The sequence below is a fragment of the Penicillium vulpinum genome (assembly GCF_028829585.1).
Source record: "Penicillium vulpinum strain IBT 29486 chromosome Unknown utg000004l_segment0_segment0, whole genome shotgun sequence".
NCBI lineage: Eukaryota > Fungi > Ascomycota > Eurotiomycetes > Eurotiales > Aspergillaceae > Penicillium > Penicillium vulpinum.
The window spans coordinates 5,718,737-5,738,309 of NW_026643244.1; the positions used below are offsets into that span (position 1 = coordinate 5,718,737).

General features: G+C 49.1%; 9 protein-coding genes across 9 annotated transcripts; 6 read left to right on the plus strand and 3 right to left on the minus strand.

Annotated features, from left to right (window-relative positions):
- Positions 1 to 293: 293 nt before the first annotated feature.
- On the minus strand, positions 294 to 963 carry N7479_010633 (nucleobindin SSP120; the record flags this gene model as incomplete). The annotated part of the gene is made up of 2 exons (XM_057258324.1): positions 294 to 778; positions 840 to 963. The coding sequence occupies 2 exons, from the start codon at positions 961 to 963 to the stop codon at positions 294 to 296; spliced, it is 609 nt and encodes a 202-aa protein (XP_057105782.1).
- A 296-nt stretch (positions 964 to 1,259) lies between these two features.
- Positions 1,260 to 3,500, plus strand: N7479_010634 (uncharacterized protein; the record flags this gene model as incomplete). The annotated part of the gene is made up of 1 exon (XM_057258325.1): positions 1,260 to 3,500. The coding sequence occupies one exon, from the start codon at positions 1,260 to 1,262 to the stop codon at positions 3,498 to 3,500; it is 2,241 nt and encodes a 746-aa protein (XP_057105783.1).
- A 488-nt stretch (positions 3,501 to 3,988) lies between these two features.
- N7479_010635 (DEAH-box ATP-dependent RNA helicase PRP43) lies at positions 3,989 to 6,376 on the minus strand (the record flags this gene model as incomplete). Its single annotated transcript, XM_057258326.1, has 3 exons — positions 3,989 to 4,111; positions 4,168 to 6,034; positions 6,093 to 6,376. 3 exons carry the CDS (start codon positions 6,374 to 6,376, stop codon positions 3,989 to 3,991), a joined length of 2,274 nt encoding a protein of 757 aa, XP_057105784.1.
- A 351-nt stretch (positions 6,377 to 6,727) lies between these two features.
- Positions 6,728 to 9,410, plus strand: N7479_010636 (protein arginine N-methyltransferase; the record flags this gene model as incomplete). The annotated part of the gene is made up of 3 exons (XM_057258327.1): positions 6,728 to 6,844; positions 6,903 to 7,527; positions 7,606 to 9,410. The coding sequence occupies 3 exons, from the start codon at positions 6,728 to 6,730 to the stop codon at positions 9,408 to 9,410; spliced, it is 2,547 nt and encodes an 848-aa protein (XP_057105785.1).
- A 615-nt stretch (positions 9,411 to 10,025) lies between these two features.
- Positions 10,026 to 11,414, plus strand: N7479_010637 (lipase family protein; the record flags this gene model as incomplete). The annotated part of the gene is made up of 3 exons (XM_057258328.1): positions 10,026 to 10,229; positions 10,521 to 10,693; positions 10,748 to 11,414. 3 exons carry the CDS (start codon positions 10,026 to 10,028, stop codon positions 11,412 to 11,414), a joined length of 1,044 nt encoding a protein of 347 aa, XP_057105786.1.
- A 475-nt stretch (positions 11,415 to 11,889) lies between these two features.
- N7479_010638 (Peptidase S10 serine carboxypeptidase) lies at positions 11,890 to 13,858 on the plus strand (the record flags this gene model as incomplete). The annotated part of the gene is made up of 6 exons (XM_057258329.1): positions 11,890 to 12,101; positions 12,152 to 12,188; positions 12,245 to 12,385; positions 12,444 to 12,750; positions 12,801 to 13,368; positions 13,423 to 13,858. The coding sequence occupies 6 exons, from the start codon at positions 11,890 to 11,892 to the stop codon at positions 13,856 to 13,858; spliced, it is 1,701 nt and encodes a 566-aa protein (XP_057105787.1).
- Positions 13,859 to 14,149: 291 nt separating this feature from the next.
- On the minus strand, positions 14,150 to 14,630 carry N7479_010639 (uncharacterized protein; the record flags this gene model as incomplete). Its single annotated transcript, XM_057258330.1, has 2 exons — positions 14,150 to 14,473; positions 14,535 to 14,630. The coding sequence occupies 2 exons, from the start codon at positions 14,628 to 14,630 to the stop codon at positions 14,150 to 14,152; spliced, it is 420 nt and encodes a 139-aa protein (XP_057105788.1).
- Positions 14,631 to 16,144: 1,514 nt separating this feature from the next.
- Positions 16,145 to 16,639, plus strand: N7479_010640 (uncharacterized protein; the record flags this gene model as incomplete). The annotated part of the gene is made up of 1 exon (XM_057258331.1): positions 16,145 to 16,639. The coding sequence occupies one exon, from the start codon at positions 16,145 to 16,147 to the stop codon at positions 16,637 to 16,639; it is 495 nt and encodes a 164-aa protein (XP_057105789.1).
- Positions 16,640 to 18,316: 1,677 nt separating this feature from the next.
- N7479_010641 (uncharacterized protein) lies at positions 18,317 to 19,545 on the plus strand (the record flags this gene model as incomplete). Its single annotated transcript, XM_057258332.1, has 4 exons — positions 18,317 to 18,580; positions 18,629 to 18,853; positions 18,905 to 19,047; positions 19,116 to 19,545. 4 exons carry the CDS (start codon positions 18,317 to 18,319, stop codon positions 19,543 to 19,545), a joined length of 1,062 nt encoding a protein of 353 aa, XP_057105790.1.
- Between the last annotated feature and the right edge of the window lie 28 nt (positions 19,546 to 19,573).

The following is a 19,573-nucleotide window of genomic DNA, read 5'->3' on the forward strand; positions in this document are numbered from 1 at the left end:
TCCGGCGTTTTTAAGTCATGAGTTTCCATTTCATACATGTTGTATTGGCGGGTCTGCTTCATTTCATGGCTGGCTATTTATCGTTATATCCGCTGCTTCCAAATTCAAGGTCTTAAATAGCTGTTATAGCTTTTCATACATTTCCCCTGGAAATTTTATGCAGAGAGATCTTAGCATATCACAAGTTAGAGAGGGATGTGATGGATGAACCGCGAGGCTCAAATTGACGTAAGCTGATATGTATAAGCGCATATGTACAGAGAAAAGAAACATGGAACTGTGAGCTGAACAGTCTAGAAATTTCGGCGGAACTTTTGAGGAATGTTGCCTTCGACAATTTGAATCTGCTCCAGCTTTTCGAGGGCAATAGCAGCATCCTCCTGCTCGTCATGCTTGCGGAAGTGCTCAATATCCTCGGGGTGGGTCAAGTCCTCCTCCGTGGCATCATCGCCGTGGTACTTCTCAAAGTGATGGATCTCGTACTCATACTCGATGTCACCATGGTGTCCGGGGCCGTAACCAAGATCTGGCAGCCGTTTCCCTGCCGCAATGCCTGCCAGCCAGTCTTCGCGGTCAATAAACCCGGTGTTTCCAGTGTCGAAAAGCTCAAACACTGCGCGCGCAGCATCTTGTTTCATCTGTTCAGTGACATCGGCATTGGATTCATCGTTCAGACCATATGTCTTGCGGACTTCGTCAGGTGTCCATGCTCCCGAGGAATCGTAATCGTGAAGGATGAAGAATGAGGTCGGGTCAAAAGATTCAATGTGGTGTTCCTCTGGATACAAGAACTTTAGTAACTTCAATTTCCCCATTGGGACATCAACACCGTGTCTTACCTATCATGTGTTTCGTGGCCCAATCATCTGTGGAAGCTCCGTCATTGGAATGCGAGCCATGGGCGTTGGCAAGCCCGCTCAACGCAAGTAGCCCGGCGGCAAGACCGAAGATTTTAGTGACCATTCTATATCGTAACAAAAGAGATTCGTCCAAGTAAAAAAAAACAGCAGATAGGTTTGGAGGTCTTGGAGGTTCAATGGTGTCCAGGAGATATGGGGTCTTAGCTCGTTTGTAATGTTTGCACTGATGACCCGAGCATTTGCGGAACTGCAACCTTGAAAGATTATTTTGCAGGATTGCATGATACCCCATCTATTTCCATACCCCTACGCGCGACGGGGCTCCGGGAGGAGTCCAATTGATCATTGGTTTACAAAATTACCTTTTGGATCTAATTGCGCGATAGCAATGCCCTGAGAATGCAGGGTTTGTGGTCCCGAGCTGTTTCGAAGCAGTCATCCTGCCGTTGTGTCGGGTGTCTGAGCACTACTGCCAACGGGGTTACTTCGCGAGCAGCAACCGCCAGTAAGAGACGACTTCGAATTGGAAATTCTGTTACCGCACTGTACGGCAGCATTTTCGCCGCGGCCGCTATTGCCGATGCGAGCGTGAAGGATCGCCGTCGACATGACTGGGAGGAAAAGATTGCCGCGGTCAAGGCCGAGGTGAGCGAGCTGGTGGACGAAGAGGAGCGCATTTTGGCGTCATTACAATCGCGAAGAGAAAACAGAGGAGTCAATCGCCTAATGCAAGTGAGGGGATTCGGCACCGTTGCTCGCTTCCCTGTCGGAATTCAACCACCAACCAGCATCGACAGAATTAGGGCATTCCACACAGAAAGAACACGGTTGAATGCGGTCGGGGCTCGGATGGTGGAAAATCAGCCGGTTGAGGTGGACGAACACACGATTGATGAACACGATGAGAGCGAGATCTTCCTTCCGCAGGAGACATTACCTGGCTGGGTCTTGGAGGATGATCTTCGTCTCAAGGCTATTCAGAAACTTGCCTTAAGGCAATTCGCTATCCGGATCTTGTTGCGACCGGCCATCGCACATCGGTACTCGGGTGTCTCAATGAACTACGCAGCGGATTTCGAGACTCCCCAGGTAAACGTCTCGCAGCTCCTGGAGGAATTGAATAATATTCGCCATCGAATGAACACCTTGAAAATGGACAGAAACTCCGCATACAGTGATATCACGCAGGAATACGCCGCAAGTCAATTTAGCGAGATGAAACGAGAGCGCGAGACCCTTGATGCCGAACTCGCCGACGATATTCAGGTCTATACGAGCCAACAGATGTCTCTCCAGGAACTGCTTCTGCGGATATCCAACAATATCCTGAGCTCGAGGGACCCGGATCGACCGACGGCCTTCAGGCTGATGATCATGGCATTTGGCCAGACACGCCAAAATGACCTGGTCGAGCTGCTTCTGCGGACATTGTTGCCGAACCGGTTCTTCCTCAACCCATCGCTCGTGATCACAATCATCACGTTCTTTAGAAAATCGAAAAACCTCAAGGATTTCGATTTGTTCTTGAAGATGCTCGGCGGGGACGGCTACTCCGTCAACCTAGGGAGCAGAGGGATTTACAAGCACCGAACGGTCAATGGTATGGATCTCGTCGTTCCATCTTTAAACAGCAGCAATCCAGTCATCTATGCCGCCTTGATAGGTGCTGCATTGCGTTTCGACCAGCCTGATCGAGCCGACGCTTGGCTTCAAGCTGCACGGGGTGGAGGTTTCTTTGATAGTTGGGAAACCCTGTTCACATATCTACGATTCTACAGCCTCCGACGGGACTGGGATAAGGGTGTGAACGTTTTGAAACGAGCCGTCACCTATCTCTTGTCATCAACAGACCACCGTCTCGAATCAGTCGAGAGATTACTTGGTCGAATGGTCGGTCTTTGCGACTCTTGCGACCGACCAGATGCATCGGATGCATTGGTGAGAGCCGCCGTGCACAGTGGCTTTGACCCAAGGCTTTTATCACGACAGTCCGACTCGGGACCTTTCGTCCATGCTGATTCCAAGCGGTGGTCTAAGGCCGCCAAGCAAACACCAAAGGAGAACATCGACCGCCCCTTGTGGCAGAAGTGCTACGACTTTGGAAACACGTTCGGAGAATACCTCAGCCAAATCGAAGTGCCGGAGGAGAATACCTTCGCCCGACGCAATGCCAAACTGGCGGATCAACATGCAGAAAATGCTCTTTGCACTGCCCTTGGGCGTAGCCGAACGCCTGCCTCTACATCCAGCGGGGGACAAACACCTGCTGGCAACACAGTAAATGAGGACATTTCCACGCTCAAGGGTGAGGTTGCCCAACTCCGCGAACTCATCTACGAGCTTCGCAAACACCACATCTCAGACCCCTCCACAAAAAACTCTCTCAATCCAACAAGCGAAGACACCCTCCCTCTATCCGCCGAAACCATCACACCCCTCAAGTCCTCGCAACCTGAAACGCCTCCATTAAGTCGCAGTTTCACTAGAACTTCCACTAGGATCAGCCTTGCCAGATCGCAAGCGTCATCTTCAGCTTCGCGGAAAGCAAGCAAGCGAAATAGGCGGCGGGAACCCGGCGCAGATCAACCATCAGTGGAAAGCGCAGTTCCTATCGTTGAGGCTCCGTTATATGCCAGCTGAGATTTTGATTGTTTTGTCTCCCACAGCATGGAAATTGACTATCCATGTTCCGATTGAAGATGGAGGAGATCTTTTTTTGTATATTAAATGACTACATTTGTTTCCAATAGAGCATACAGAAACACCGCGGGCAAACAGCCCTGAATGTATTAACCGGCCTAGGCGTTGTTGGCTGTGAATGCAATTGATTTTTGAAGAACATTTCATGGTTTCGTCCCCGTAGACCAGGTCAAGTCTCTCGAGTACATTGAATTTTGGATATTTCATCGGAGTTTTAATACACTCCCTCAAATGTGGCATCTTCAATAAATGATCGAAGGTAACCACAGATAGGAATTATCCGGGCAGTGAGTACATGTATGTATGGTATGGCACAAAAGAGCAAGGAAGCAAAGTTCTATTCAAAATATTGGCATCGTGACGAAAAGGAAGCAGTGCGATAATCAAGCGTATCATGCGTGATTTTAAGGCTGAACAGGAAAAAATGTCTATCGGCGCTTCTCGGCACGGATCTTCTCCTTATGTGCGAGGCGATCAGCGGCCCGAGTCAGGGCAGAGCGGATGTCACCCTTGGGGAAGCTGTTAATATCGTAGTATGTAGGGGCGATATCCTGGGAAAGAATTAGTAAAATGTACAGTGATTATATGAGAGGAAGGGGGAACGTACCAAGAGCCATTCTGGCTTGACTGCAGTGACAGTGCGGATGTAGTTCTTGGTTGTGAGAACGAATTCGTTGTACAAGACCCACTCGGCCTCATGAGCCAGGACAGTGGACGGGTGCAGGAGCACATTCTGGTTGTCCTTGATGGTAAGGTATTGGCTCTTGCCGCCTGTGTCCTTCTTGGCGACTTGCATGAAGAAACCGGCGCAGAGGGCGCGGCGGATGTTCTCGTAGTACTTCTTGTCTTCGAAGGAAGTGGAGATCATCTCGAGATCCTGGCGTTCCATGATGCGGAGAAGCTGGGAGCGGACGTTATCGGCGGACTGAAGAGCACGGTGGGAGAGGAAGTGGTCGTGGCACCACTGCTTGGGGTTTGCCTGGGCGTCGGCGCCTCGGTATGCGTGGTAGACGTTTAGCATTGTCAGGTGGTCTCCGTCGGGGTGGGCGAACAGGTTCTTCATCTCGTCGGCACGCTTGCGCTGGGCAGGAGGACGGACGAAGACCTGCGGCACGGACAGAAGGGCGGTGATGGAAAGGATTTCGTTAGAGCAGTAGAATTCGGGAGAGCTGATCAGCATAACAGCGAGGGCAGGGTCGAGAGGGAAGTCGGAGGCCAGACGACCCAGCTGAGTAAGGTTTCCGTCATCGTCCAGACAAGCCAAATAGTTCAGTTCTTCCAATGCTCTCATCAGAGTCTCTGGCGCAGGAGGGTCCATCAGATCGAAGTGGACGAGATCATCAACACCAAGCTTCTTCAGTTCCAGAACTGTTGATGACAAGTTGGACCGGAGGATTTCGGGGTAGGTTGACTCGATCAATTCCTTTTTGAATGCGCCCTCGGTGTAAAGGCGGAAGCACTTTCCGGGGCGTGTACGACCGGCACGACCAGCTCGCTGCTGCGCGGAGGCCTTGGAGATGGGCGAAACGAGAAGTGACTCGACACGAATGCGGGGGTTGTAAATCTTCTGCTTGGAGAAACCGGGATCCACGACGTAGACGATACCATCGATGGTGAGAGATGTTTCGGCGATGTTGGTTGACACGATGACCTTGCGCCCGGGGCGGCCGCCTGGTCGGCGAGGAGGAGGCGCAGGGTCGAAGATGCGCTGCTGCATGTGAGGAGGAAGACTACCGTACAGAGGGTAGACCTTGAGAGGACCAGCGTCTGCCTCGCGAACCATCTCATCTCCCTCGAGCGAGATTTTCCGCGAAGCGTCTTCAATCTCTTCCTCACCAGTCAAGAAAAGAAGAATGTCTCCCTCACCTTCGGTGGCGTGGATTTGCAGCACAGTTCGAACTGCGGCCTCGACGTAATCTTGCTCAGGCTCGGGGGTGTAGAAGATCTCGACGGGGTGAGTACGACCGGGAACCGCGAGAAGGGGCGCATCCATGAAGTAGCGCTGGAACTTTTGCGCATCCAAAGTAGCCGACATGATAATAATCTTCAAATCAGGCCGACGCACCACAACTTCCTTCAAAAGACCCATCAGGATATCGGTCGCCATAGTTCTCTCGTGAGCCTCGTCAAGCATGATTGTGCTGTAACGTGTCAAGTTGGGGTCGTTCATAGCCTCGCGAAGAAGCATACCATCAGTCATGTACTTCATGATGGTCTTCGGGCCGGTCATATCTTCGAAACGGATACTGTAACCGACTTCCTCTCCGAGCTTGACATCCATCTCAGCCGCAACACGCTGGGCGACGGACATGGCGGCCACTCGTCGGGGTTGGGTACAAGCGACCATTTTGCCCTGAGTCTGGGGAAGGTCATCGTAGAGGACGAATTGGGGGATCTGCGTAGTCTTTCCGGAACCAGTCTCACCAACGAAGACAAGAATCTGGGACTGTTGGTAGAGTTGCAGGAACTCATCACTGGATAAAGTGGTTAGCACAATTATTTTTTCTAGACGGGCTGTCGGGCAGCACTTACCGTTGTGTATGGACGGGCAGATCGCGACGGGTCTTCAAGATTGAGAAGTATTTGCTAGAAAAAGGTCGGCCACTGAAAGGGTTGATATCGCCATCTTCAGCCTTTTTCGCCAGCGCGGAGGTTGTCTGGTGTCGCTTGAACTTGGCCAAGGGCCCGTTGTCGGAGGAGACATTCTCGTTCTCGTACATGTGAGCGAGGTAGGGATTGTTCTTTGGATCTCCAGCGTCCGTCTTCTGGCGCTTCGCGCGCGCGCCACCTTCGGAGTCGGATCGGTTATCAGACATGGTGGGGGTGAAAGGGGAGTGTGTGTTGATGGGTAAACTCGGCGGAGAGAAGAGGCTGAGATAGCGAAGAAAAAAAATATGAGATAAGGAATGTTGACCGAGCGCCACAGCTGCCTATCAGGCTCACCGCCAGTCTATTCTGCCGCGCTCCACAAAGGGATCGATAATCTTCGAGCTTGTTGATGCCCTGTGTGTTTTTGTCTGGACTTGTCTGCGCCAACTCATCCAAGGCACCGGGCTTCTTCAGATAGAACTGCCTGATACCAAGGTTATTAGCTCCTCTGTTGCTAATCACGAGCTTTTATCCACACCCTTCCAGAACACCCCCACCATTGCGCCAGACTTCTCAATATGGAGAGCTACAATCCTTCAGAGGATACAGGGCCAGCTTTCTGCATCGGGCACCATGAGCACAATAGACTGGTCACTGTGACCCCTCGGGTCATTCAAAACGTACATGAGAGTAATGTTGGTTCTTTCTCTCACCTGTAATCTTACTTTCGTAAATGCTAACTTGATTTGATAGTATGATATGATGACTGTCCCGATCACGACATCCTACTTCCACTCGCGGGTTCTTGGTCTATTGTCCTCTTATTTGGCCAACCTACAATCCCCAACTTACGATGTTGTTGGGACCATGGCTACTACCCAGAACACTCGGCCTGTGGTGGTTCCGCCGCTCTCGAAGGCAGATTCGTATCTCACCCCGAATGATGCAACCAGTCAATTGGTTGGTGTAACCAGTAGCTGGATTGATCTATGCTCACCCGACCCGTTGATTGCTGACTTGTCTCGGCAAGTTCTGATGTTGGAAGTTGCGTATGCTGCGTTTTGTGGAATTGGATATCTTTTGATTCCTGGCCCAAAATTGCACCACGGTGCCTTGCATTCTGAGGGCGTCATCTATTATGCACGTGCGATTCAAGACGCCCTAAACCTCGGCCCCTACATCCAATTTCATATTTGGCAGCAGATGGTTGACAACCCAGAGCTCGAAATTGATACAATGGGCGACTTGGCCCCGCTTGCTCGGGCAGAATACCTGCAGCCAGACGAGGGAGCTCCACCCAAGGTTGATCCGTTCGGAAGCTGGGATGCTTGGGATTCAATTAGAAAAACTTGCAAATATCACACAAGACTGTTCGTTGGTATGAACTAACCCCTCCTTTGAATGGCCCATCGCCTTTGTTACAATATCTTGAACTAAAGCTAATTTTGAACCACAGCCCTTTCTTTGCCGAAGCAACTGCCGTCTCTGTTTGTGCAATCCCGATGGCATTCCGAACCAGTGCGTTTACTGACGATTGATGGCTCGACATTCCTCAAGAACCAGAAAGGATACCCAGTCTTGTCCAAGTCGCACCAAGGTCTGATTGCGAAGATGATGCGTCTTCGAACTGCGCCGTGGATTATCCTTTGTGGCGTTGGTCCTATTCCTGGACTTGAAAATATCGAAGACCCTGATACCCACCAGGCTTCCCTGTCTGGATCTGACTATCCAAGTTTGTCACAGGCTGGCAAGAAGCACTACGACCCCACTCCACACCTCTCGTATATTCGCAATCTGCAGCAGCGCCAGCCCCCACGGACAGCGATTGAAAGGTTCGGTGTGGGATACCAGGACTATCTGCAGGCTCCTCTACAGCCGCTGACAGTCAATCTGGAGAGTATCACATATGAAGTATTTGAAAAGGACCCCATCAAATATGAGTGGTATGAGAAGGCAATCTACAAGGCGTTGAGAGACTGGGCAGACCAAAAGAAGGCCACGTCCCACCCGGACGGAAAAGTGATTGTCGCAGTTGTCGGAGCTGGTCGTGGCCCGCTGGTCACTCGCGCATTGAAAGCCAGCGCAGATGCCGGAGTGGATATTGATATGTGGGCCGTGGAGAAGAACCAGAACGCATTTGTGTTGCTCCAGCGACACAACGACACAATCTGGGATGGTAAGGTCACCCTGGTCCAGTCAGATATGCGAAGCTGGAAAGGACCTCTAGTCCGACAGCAGGAGGATTCTGAACCTCAGGGCTCGATGTGCCACACCCATGTTGATATCATTGTGTCGGAGCTGCTGGGCTCCTTTGCAGACAATGAGCTCTCCCCAGAATGCCTGGATGGTGTGAACGACGTGATCAACCCCGTCCACGGCATCTCAATTCCAGCCTCATACTCGGCACATTTCACTCCGGTTTCCGCTCCCAAATTGCACGCCGATGTTGTACACCAGACTGTGTCCAACCCAGCCGCCCCAGAGACCCCATATGTCGTGATGCTTCACGCTATTGATTTCCTCTCCACTATGGATACGCCTGCCGCTGGTGAAAGCTCCAACCCCAACAATCGAGACCGCGCATCCACACCATCGGCGTCATTCTCCACAACTGAATTCCCCACTCCCTTTGTGCAGACCGCCTGGTCTTTCTCCCACCCGAACCGACACATTCCTCCTCAGTCGCCTATGCAGTCGACTATCTCGAACGCTCACAATGTGCGCCAAACCCGTCTGACCTTCCCTTCCCAGAACCGAGGTGTGTGTCACGGTCTAGCTGGCTACTTCGAAACAGTGCTCTACGGTGATGTGGAGTTGTCTACCAACCCGGTGACCATGGATGCAAAGAGCGCAAGCATGATCAGCTGGTTCCCCATCTACTTCCCCTTGAAGGTCAGTTCCTTGGAAATATCCAACTCACTCTTCCCCTTCTTTCCATTCCATCAGACTGACCTTTCTTTTCTTTGTCTCCAGACCCCTCTTAGTGTCCCCGAAAATGGCGAGATCGTTGCCACGATGTACCGTCAAACCGATGACCGCAAGGTGTGGTATGAATGGATGGTTGAGGTTTATGCACTTGAACCCACTCCGGCATCCACCAAACCGACTCCCGTGAGCTATGCGCGGGTTGGATCTCCCAGCGTGGAAAGCCTGAAGTCCAAGGAAAGTGTCACGAAGCAAACCCTCCGTACTGGCTATCGCCGTGTGCGAGTGGGAATGAGCGACCTGCACTCTAGCATCAAGGATGGCTGCTTAATGTGAATATTATAAGCCAAAGTTGAATAAAAGTTGTTTGCGCCGTGAGCTCTAGTATCAAAGGTTTTGAAGGTTATACTTGAAATTTGCTTGTATAGTTTATCCTTTTTACCGCTTTCGTATACACCCAGAAAGCCCTAAAAAGAACATTCAAAAACGCATGGATCGGAGTGCGCTTACATGTGATCTCCCAAATATCATCTTGTGCCAAGTATACCTATATCGTCAACAGAGGCCGCACAAGCGGCCGACCATTGTTGTTGACGATGGCAAAAGACCAAGTGTATCACGATTGCTAGTTAGATGACTCCGAAGTTTAGAAAAAATATCCCGAAAGACCCCTCGGGCTGCAGATAATGCAAGAAAACAACATCTGAATCCACATGGATGTATGTAACTGTCAGAAGGTCTCTTATGCATCTAATGCTACACAGCAGGTGGAAACCCATTTACCCACGTACATATTCGGGCCGAGTGATCAAACATCCGACTTGTCGGCTTTCATGTGATCTAGATAAATAAATTTCGACATACAAAGTAGCTCCAACATATCCCTGGATTATACGGAGTACGGAGTTCATTAGCTCCCCGCGATCTACATTGTCTTACTTCCCGACCGAAATGAGATACTTCGCCGTCTCCACCGATGGGCCCCACGCTTTATGGCCCATCGATTGGATACAAGCAGGGATGTTCCCGCAGCTGATCTATATTCCGTCGATCAATGTGCGAATCCGGAGTATTCTCCGTGAGCTGAAGATCCTCCATGAGCTGAACTGTGCCGAGTTTTGGTATCACAAGGGAAATCCGGATCCTGTATTACTGGTTCGTCCGATAGAGCATCAGGAACATGGCTTGCGCAATCATGGAACCCATTCAGGAACCATATGGATCAACCGGGTGTACGCATATAAAGTCGCGGGTTCCCACAGCCTGTGGGAGTTTTGTTCCCAAGGACCGGATATAGGCATTAACCCCAAGTCATTATGCGTTTCTCTTTATTCGCTGCCCTTTCTGCAGTGGCTTCATTGAGTTATGCCCTGCCTAGTGAACTACAGGCCCGAGGTATATCACACACGTTGCCCAGCATACATTGAACGCATTACTTACATGCAGTCAGATGTTCTGTCTGCCGAGCTGAACCAATTCGACTTCTGGGTCCAGTATGCCGCTGCAGCATACTATATCGATGTTTACGCGGCTCAAGTGGGCGCTAAGATCAGTTGCTCGAAAGGCAACTGCCCCCAAGTGGAGGAAGCCGGTGCAACTGTATTCTATGACTTTTCCAGGTAAGCGACCTTAAATAAAGTATACCTGAGACGATATACTCACACACGCAACAGCACCACCATCACAGATACCGCCGGCTTCATCGCAGTAGACCACACCAACGCGGCTATTGTTCTCTCCTTCCGTGGATCCTACTCAATTCGCAACTGGATCACCGATGTTACATTCATATACACAAACCCTGGTCTCTGTAAGGGATGTTTCGCCGAGCTTGGCTTCTGGAGTTCCTGGAAACTAGTCCGCGACGATGTCATGAAAGAGCTGAAAGAAGCCGTCGCCCAGAACCCCAGCTACGAGCTGGTCGTTGTGGGCCACAGTCTCGGCGCCGCTGTGGCAACACTTGCTGCTGCTGATCTCCGGGGCAAAGGGTATCCGTCGGCTAAGCTGTACGCGTATGCCTCGCCTCGCGTGGCTAACAAGGCATTGGCCAAATATATCACGGCACAGGGGAATAACTACCGTTTTACTCATACCAATGACCCGGTTCCTAAGCTGCCTTTGTTGGCTATGGGCTATGTTCATATCAGTCCTGAGTATTGGATCACATCGCCCAACAATGCTACCGTCAATACTTCTGATATTAAGGTTATTGAGGGAGATGTCACATTTGACGGCAACACTGGGACTGGTCTGCCATTGCTGAAGGATTTTGAGGCGCACATCTGGTATTTTGTGCAGGTTGATGCTGGCAAGGGCGATGGGTTGCCGTTCAGGGCATAATTTCGATCAAGTCACTCAAGTTACTCAATTCCTGTTTGATAGATTATATAATAGTCGACTGGTATTGACATATATAAAGATTAATGACAGATAAACGGTTCCCGAGTTATTCATGGCAATATGATATAATGTAGGAATCGTGCCACAGAGTGAGGCAAGGGGCTGAAAGATAAAGCCCCAAAGTACCAACTTGATCTTTCAAAGCCCCAATCAAGCACAAATAAGGTTGAATGATAAGCAACTCGGCCAAGTCCGGATTTTAGGAGACATTGACTCGGACACCCGTCGGCTTTAGGGCCAAAGCACCATATTGGGCGATCTTAGTTGTTTCTGGTCTTCCCTTTTGATACTAGCAATACATAGTGGATATCACCATATCACCTGCCGAGCGGGGTTATCGCGGTACTTTGGGTTATCTAGATTGATATAAGAGCCGACTGGAACCTTTGAATTGGGACGTTCATTTTGTTTCAAAATGGTCCTGTATACCAAGCTTTTCTTGGCAGTGCTGGCGCACTATGCCACGGCGCAATTCGTACCCGCGCCCACAGACTTGATCACCAAGAAAGGATATGCCGGTATCAATGTGCGATATAAGGAGGTGCCCGCTGGAATTTGCGAACAGGATCCCAACGTGAAGAGTTATTCTGGTTACGCTGATGTCGGTGAGAACGAGCATATTTTCTGGTGAGGATCCCCGATACACACAAGCCCGAGGCAGCGATTGACCAGCACAGGTGGTTCTTCGAGGCTAGAAACGGAGATCCCAAAGATGTATGTTCCGAAGGCATTTGATCATGCATTTATATGGTGTACTGACAATCAATAAGGCACCACTTACGGTCTGGATCAATGGAGGGCCGGGATCATCTTCGATGATTGGGTTATTCCAGGAACTAGGGCCGTGCGGAGTTGATTACGACGGAAATGTATACAACAACCCGTACTCGTGGAGCAACGTGAGCAATATGGTAAGTTTGCTTTGTTTTCACGGTTTTTTTGTCGCGACTCTGGCTCAACTGTCCTCAGCTCTTCGTCGATCAGCCTGCCACGGTTGGATTATCCTATACAGCCCCCATTCCAGCTTATGAGGATAACGATGGCAATATTGTTCAGCTGCCCAGCGAGGAGTGTCCTGATTATGCCGAGAAATACGGAACATGCGGCACATACTCCAAACCAGACATTGGCCTTGTCCCCAATACAACTGCAAATGCGGCCCCGAATATGTGGAAGACACTCCAAGGGTTCATGGGAGCGTTCCCAAAGTACTCCAGAAATGGCTTCAACTTCGCCACCGAGAGTTACGGGGGACACTATGGCCCAATCTTCAACGGTAAAGATGCCTAGCAATTCTGGATGCGACAGGCACTAACTTTAGACCAGAATACTTTGTTAAGCAGAACGCCAAAAAGCCCCATGGCTCGATTAAGATCGATCTTGAGAATGTTCTTATTGGAAATGGCTGGTTCGATCCGGTGATTCAGTACCAGGCGTACTACAACTTCACTGTCTTCCCTGGAAACACCTACGACTACAAGCCATACAGCGAGTCGGTGCAGGCCGAGTGGTACAACAACCTCTATGGAGAAGGAAACTGCCTTGATCGGACGAAGGAATGTTACGCGACCGGTCGAGATGACATTTGCAATGCAGCAGACACCTTCTGCTATTATAAGGTTGAGGCGCTATTTGACATCTACTCTAAGCGCGACGAGTATGATATGCGAGAGTTGACACCTGATCCGTTCCCGTACGCCTTCTACGTCGAATATCTCAACAGCCCTGAAGTCCAATCTGCCATTGGAGCGTACCAGAATTTCTCGGAGTCTTCTGGGACTGTGAGCAATGCCTTTGGAAGCACCGGTGACGACGACCGCGAGTCCGGGACGATAGAGGCCGTGAGGAAGTTGCTGAAGGCTGGAGTGCAGGTTTCGCTGTATTTCGGTGATGCGTGAGAGCTCCCATGCCATGAGATAAAACTAGACCGTGCTAATTTGGTTTCCAGTGACTTCAACTGCAATTGGCTCGGTGGACAGGTTGTGGCCGAGGAGATCGATGCCCCAGGGTACAAGCACGCAGGCTTCGTGAACATCACTACTTCGGATGGTGTTGTTCATGGACAGGTTCGTCAGAGTGACTTGTTCAGCTTTGTGCGGATTTATGAGTCCGGTCACGAAGTACCTTTCTACCAGCCATTGGCTTCGTTGGAGATGTTTGACAGAATACTTTCGAGAAAGGATATTGCGACTGGCAAGAAACATTTGAAGCCACATGGCGGTTATCTGACCCATGGACCTCCCACAAGTGACTACCGAGAGGGAAATAGTACGGTGGTGACGAAAGTTCTTGATAGCAGTGCAACTTACAACACAACTCTCAACGGACCGAACCCATCTCGTTTGGTCCGACCTTTGTTCCGATCCCGCAGACGGGCCAACTGAGAGCCTTGTGTTTGAGGAAGAAAACAGGTGTTAATACATAGTCTAGTGTCAACTCAGCAATTATTTGTCGTGCAAGGTTACTTCTAGAGTGCTTGTGTTTCAATTTTTGTTCAATTTGTCCTCAAACCTAGTAGAAAAATGAATGGTAAAGTCGTCTTCCATATCGAGCACATTGATGCCGCAGAGAACGATTCCAGTCTCACTTCTCAGTTTCAACTCATTCCATCTCATCCTCCATTTTGTCCCGTTCCTCCTGGAAAGTTTCGTAAAACGGCAGACACAAGTAGGTATCTACTCGGTCAAGTCGGCATCAGTGTCAGCCTGAGTAGATTCCTCAGCAGGCTCAGACGCAGCTTTGGAGGCAGCTTTAGAGGCGACAGTCTTGCGTCGCTTGGTAGGAGGCTCGTCGTTGGTGGATTCTTCTTTGACAGCACCACCCTTGGTACCGGAACGGGTCTTCTTAGCTGCTTCGGTCTCCTCAGCACCACCATCCTTGGTTGGAGACTGGATTCGTATTTCCAAGATAGCCTGCAGATGAGCTTTTGCACATCTGTAGTTGGTGGCGACAGAAGCTTTCTTCATGCCGAGGAGGCTAGCGAGCTTCTCGCTGTTGAGCTATGAGATGAGTGATAATTAGATAGATCTAGAAAGGTGAAAGTAAAGTGCGGTAACCAACCTTGCCCTCCATGCACAGACTACCATAGACGAGCAGTCTCGCATCAGCTTGTGTCAGCTGTGAGAGCTTGGGATCAGACTTCAAGCCAGAACTCATTTTTTCGGTTGTTTGATTTGATATTTGAGTGGTAAGTGAATGAGTGATGGTGTAATGGATGGATGATGAAGGAAAAGAAACGGAAGAAAGCACGAGGGGGATAAAGGTCAAGAGGCAAGCACGTTCGAAAGGAGCAAGCGCGAGACCTGCCGCGGAGAAGACTTGAGTGTCCTCCACTTTTGTTTGTTCAGACGACAATGCTTCACTTTCCCTACGCAGACACTCATAAGCCTCACGCACCTAAATCTCTTACAGATACCTAGATCTCTAGGTATCTCGCGCACCTATACCTACACTCTCTCACGCAACTAGATCTTTTGCAGATATTTATAGAGCAGTGGGTTTGCTGTTAGTATTTTCTCAAGCGCAGTTACGTTTCCATATGGGAGGCACTCTCCTCGAATAAGTAGTGTTGCCAAAGGCATACGGCGTTCTCACTGGATTTGCACATCACATAGCACCCTTAGGGATAGTAACCTTGCCCCTCTCATATGTACTCTGTTGCTACGTAAACTTACAGCACCCCAAAAGCCTGGACCTTGGGGCTTAAACTGGGTGGAGACGGGTATTCCGGCGAAGTGGTATACTCCCTGAGTATGAAACAAACTATAAAGCATATAATGAACACACTCAGTAAATGTGCATTTAAAAATTACTACTTTATTATTGTACGATGATGTTATTGTGTATTGTATATGCATGGGTTGTAGTACAACTGTACTCCGTACAGAGTACGTAGCTAGTATCAGCCACATCAGCCTTACTACCAGCCATGTGACTAGTCCCTACCCCTTGGTCCTTATAAACCTTGCAGTCATCGCATAGGTTGTTTATTTTTCAACCATGTTTGCATCAATATTCCTTACTACTCTGTTCAACCTATTCTTCCCTTCGAAATGTGCCGAATAGGTGATTCGGTCGAGAGAAAGGACTATTTAACCCCTCCACGACTTTCATCGGTCAGTACTTATAACCCTCTTCCAAACCAGTTCAAGCTCATCTGTCCTGCCCGATTATAGATTATTGAAAACCTTGACACTATCCAGCCTGAGACACATCATGTTCACGAGGCTCTGAGAAAAAGTCGGGATTATTGGTATCGCCTCACATCACTAGCTGATGCCTACCGGGATTCTGGGTTGAATCTGCAGTACACAGATCCTAGCCACCCTCTACATAGGACTCCGAAATTCCATGGACGGCCCAAAACAACTTATATCTGCCCTTATGGAGTCTCTCTAGCTTACTTTCTTTGCATGCAAGCCTCATCGACTTGGAAATTAGTAGGAGACTCGGATTGCGACAGCATTGAGAAAGAAAGGATAGTTGATGCTCTACTCAAGATTGGTACCAATGCTGCTATCCCCTACTGTTTTTATGGGAATGTCTTCAATTCCTGGATTGGTACAACGGAAGAGAAAAATACTGGCCCCAATTACTGGGGAATTCTTGCGATTGGATGGTGTTACATACTATCTGCGCGACTTGTGGAAATACAAGGAGAGGGTGCTATGATGCACTATACAACCTCTGGAATCGACTACGGGGAAGATTCTCGCAATATCCCAGAGACTGATACCATCGATATTGGGGAGTCAGATGAAAATGTAACTCGATGGTGGTATGCTATACTTGCTCGAAATGAAGGATGGAAAGCTATTGTCAAGCGGACCCCCAAAAGCGACTTTCTCGCCCCTTGGGCGGTGTCTCGCACTTGCGAAACATGTTTCACGATCAGCCAGAAAATCAAGTTATCAAATTCTCTATATACCCCTCTAACCTCAGATGAAGCATTTGAGGCTCTGGCTAAGTTTGCACTGTTGCATGGACTGGGTAGTCAGTTTCCTATTGCTCTTATGACAGCGGTAACATTCCCGACGCACCAATACTATGGCTCGACTGTCCAACTGCCATTCCCAAGAGCAACTGGTGGTAAACAGCCCACGGCCCCTATGGATGTCATTCCATCAATATGGTCGAGTCAAAGGAAGCGCTACCTTACTACCTGACTCTGAGCTGTAGTCCGGAAGTAGTGCTATCTACCCCTTGTGGATCATTCTGGGCGCCGGAAGTTCCGTGCAATCTCGTCAGTCCCTGGCTGCATCCGCTTTTCGATGAGGTACTAGGCGGGAAACCTACTATGATTGACCGTGACCACGAAGCACTTGCTTTAATCGGTGCGATACGTCGACCGAAGATAGGTGCTCTTTGGATTGGAGCGGTTGCGGGCTGATTGGCCCCAAAAATCGTTGGAAAAGTCAAAACAGCCTGTCCTCCTCTGGATGCACTTTCCTTTCCCTGGACTGGCTGTCTTCAAAGCTTCATGGATATGGCAGGTTCGGGTCCATACACGCATGGAACTCCTAAATACATCTCAAGGCCAGACGCATGGCGCTTACTACACCTTCCTCAAACCGAAGATGACGATTTATTATTTGGCACTCGGCCTCAATCACCTTGGGAACCATGGGGGTCATCCTTACCAAAGGATTGTGCCCTTCGAGTTACTTCACATTTGAAATGCACTCGACATGAGTACCAATATCACCATTGGAATTGGGAATTGGAGGAAGGTCGGATTATCCGGGATCATGGGTTTTCAAAAACACCTCTTTCAACGATGACTAGAATTTCTTGCGACATGCTCGATATTAAAGAGCCTAGAAGGTTTCCGAGGAGAGAACTCGATCAATTAGCTTCTGAAGAAGCCACACTGTATATATTCCTTTGGTTGAGTATCAACGGGGAGGGTAAACCCTTGGAGACTATCTATCAAGATGAATGGCTCAGAGGTATTTGGGAAGAAGAGGAAGAAGGGTGGGAATCAGATAAGGCTGATCGAGATTCGAAAGGGCGTATCGGTCAAATCGAAGATCGAGTGAAAGCCTGGCTCAATTCAATCGACTGAGAGCACTTCAGAACATCAAATACGGGCTCTAGGAATCATTGCCCGAAGTTATTGAACTTTAAAGAGAAGGATTACTACAAAAAGTTCTTGATTAAATAAATTCATCGCAGGGATGTGGAACCGAAGTGTTGTATCCCCTCTTGAGGACCCTCAGAAACGCAACAATGCAGGGAAACCTTAGTGTAAGACATTAATTTTAATTAATCCTGAAGCTGCGATAGATCAGAATTGATTAATAAAAACAAGGTGCTCTGTACTCCGTACTAAATAGAGGTAGGCAACAATTTCGTACATATTGTTACGGCATATGCGACAGGGGTTAACAGTGCCGAAATCAGTCTAGAAGATAAATAATAGGAATCGAACAAAGACACAGGGGATCAAATGAAATAAATTGCGCAAAAGTGGCGTCTGCTGCACTCTGTGCGCAACTCGATGAACAGGCGTGTGAGTTCTGTGATTGCATTGCAGTCGAGTGGAGAGTGGTTCACTTTTACACGAATAACGTGGCCTCGTGGCCACCTAACTTTTCAACATCCCTGCAAGTGTAATCTCCTTTGCTTTTTGGGATTTTTCTGATTAACTGCATACGGACTTTGCCTTTGCAAGACCAATAATATCTTTTGGCGGCTCATACGGAAATACTGTCGCCTCTCAATGACCAGGCCACTGCAAGCCCCCGATGAAAGTTAAACTGAGTGTTTTACACCAGCAATAACTGCTCAGTCATGGCTTCGAGCGTCCTTTTGTGCATCTATTTTGATTTATCACCACCGCCATGCGCCCGGAGTTGAAAAACACCTGGACTCCTGCAATCAATGTCTTGACCTGGTTTATGCTGGTGACAGCTATTCTGAGTGTCTTGACACGGTTGGGGACAAAATACTTTATTTTTCGCAAGTGGACATTTGATGATGGCCTTGCTACTACTTCGTTGGTGTTCTGCATCGCGCAGTCCATTGCTGTCTCGATGGCGACAAATAATGGACTTGGACAGCACCGCGACATGCTATCCGATCTCCAACTTGAAAGCATGATGAAGGTACGGATGAGATGTGCCTTTTCTTGAATCATTTCTAAATAAATCCAGGCTGAATTCGCCGCGGTCATTTTATTTATCGCCAGTATTTGCTTCTCCAAGCTATCGCTTTTGGTCTTCATTCGCAACTTGACCCCCGCATCCTTGGATCGCCGCTTTGCGCTCGTGCTGGGAATATTTATCGGGCTGTGGACTATCGCCAGTATTTTCTCGGCCGCATTCCAATGCGATGTACCACAGACATGGAATTATCTATATGGGAGTTGCTTCGACCGAGTGAGTGGCTCGCCCTTATCTAACAACGCAAAATCGCTGACTGTGTATCAGGCTGCGTGGTGGAACTATCTTGGTGTCACCAATATCTTATCAGAAGCCGGGATAATGGGCCAAGCCCTGCTAGTTATCGTTCGTATACAGACCGATCTTAGCAGAAAGGCTAGTTTGGCCAGTGTGTTCTTGATCCGAGTTATGTACGTGTCGGACAAAAGAATCCAGGTTCCATATTGAGGAAGTCCACTAACAAAGATGGTATTCCCAGTGTAATTATTGCGATTATTTGCCAACTTGCTTACGCCAGTCAAAGTCGTTCCTCGACCGATTCCACCTTTGATGCCTGGGCCGTCCCAATTTCTACTCAAGTCACTCAAACCTTGAGCATTGTCACAGCCTGTTCCCCGCAGTTCAAGCCCTTCCTGGATAATCTCCGATCATCTGGAATGGGGTTGGGTCTGACAAGTTCCAATGGCCACGGCAGCAAACACAAGACATATGGCATGAGCTCATTCAAGAACTCTCGGCGCACTCAGGATACTCGAAGCGATACGCACGAACTAGTCTCAATGCCGCAAGGGACACATCGGACGATAGTTACATCTGTTCCGGACGACGATGCTGAAAGCCAATCCAGCCAATCTAACATAATTATGGAGACGCGGACCTGGACCGTGACTGGAGGATTGCAAAGTTGATTAAATTGTATCGAACGAGGGTTGAAAA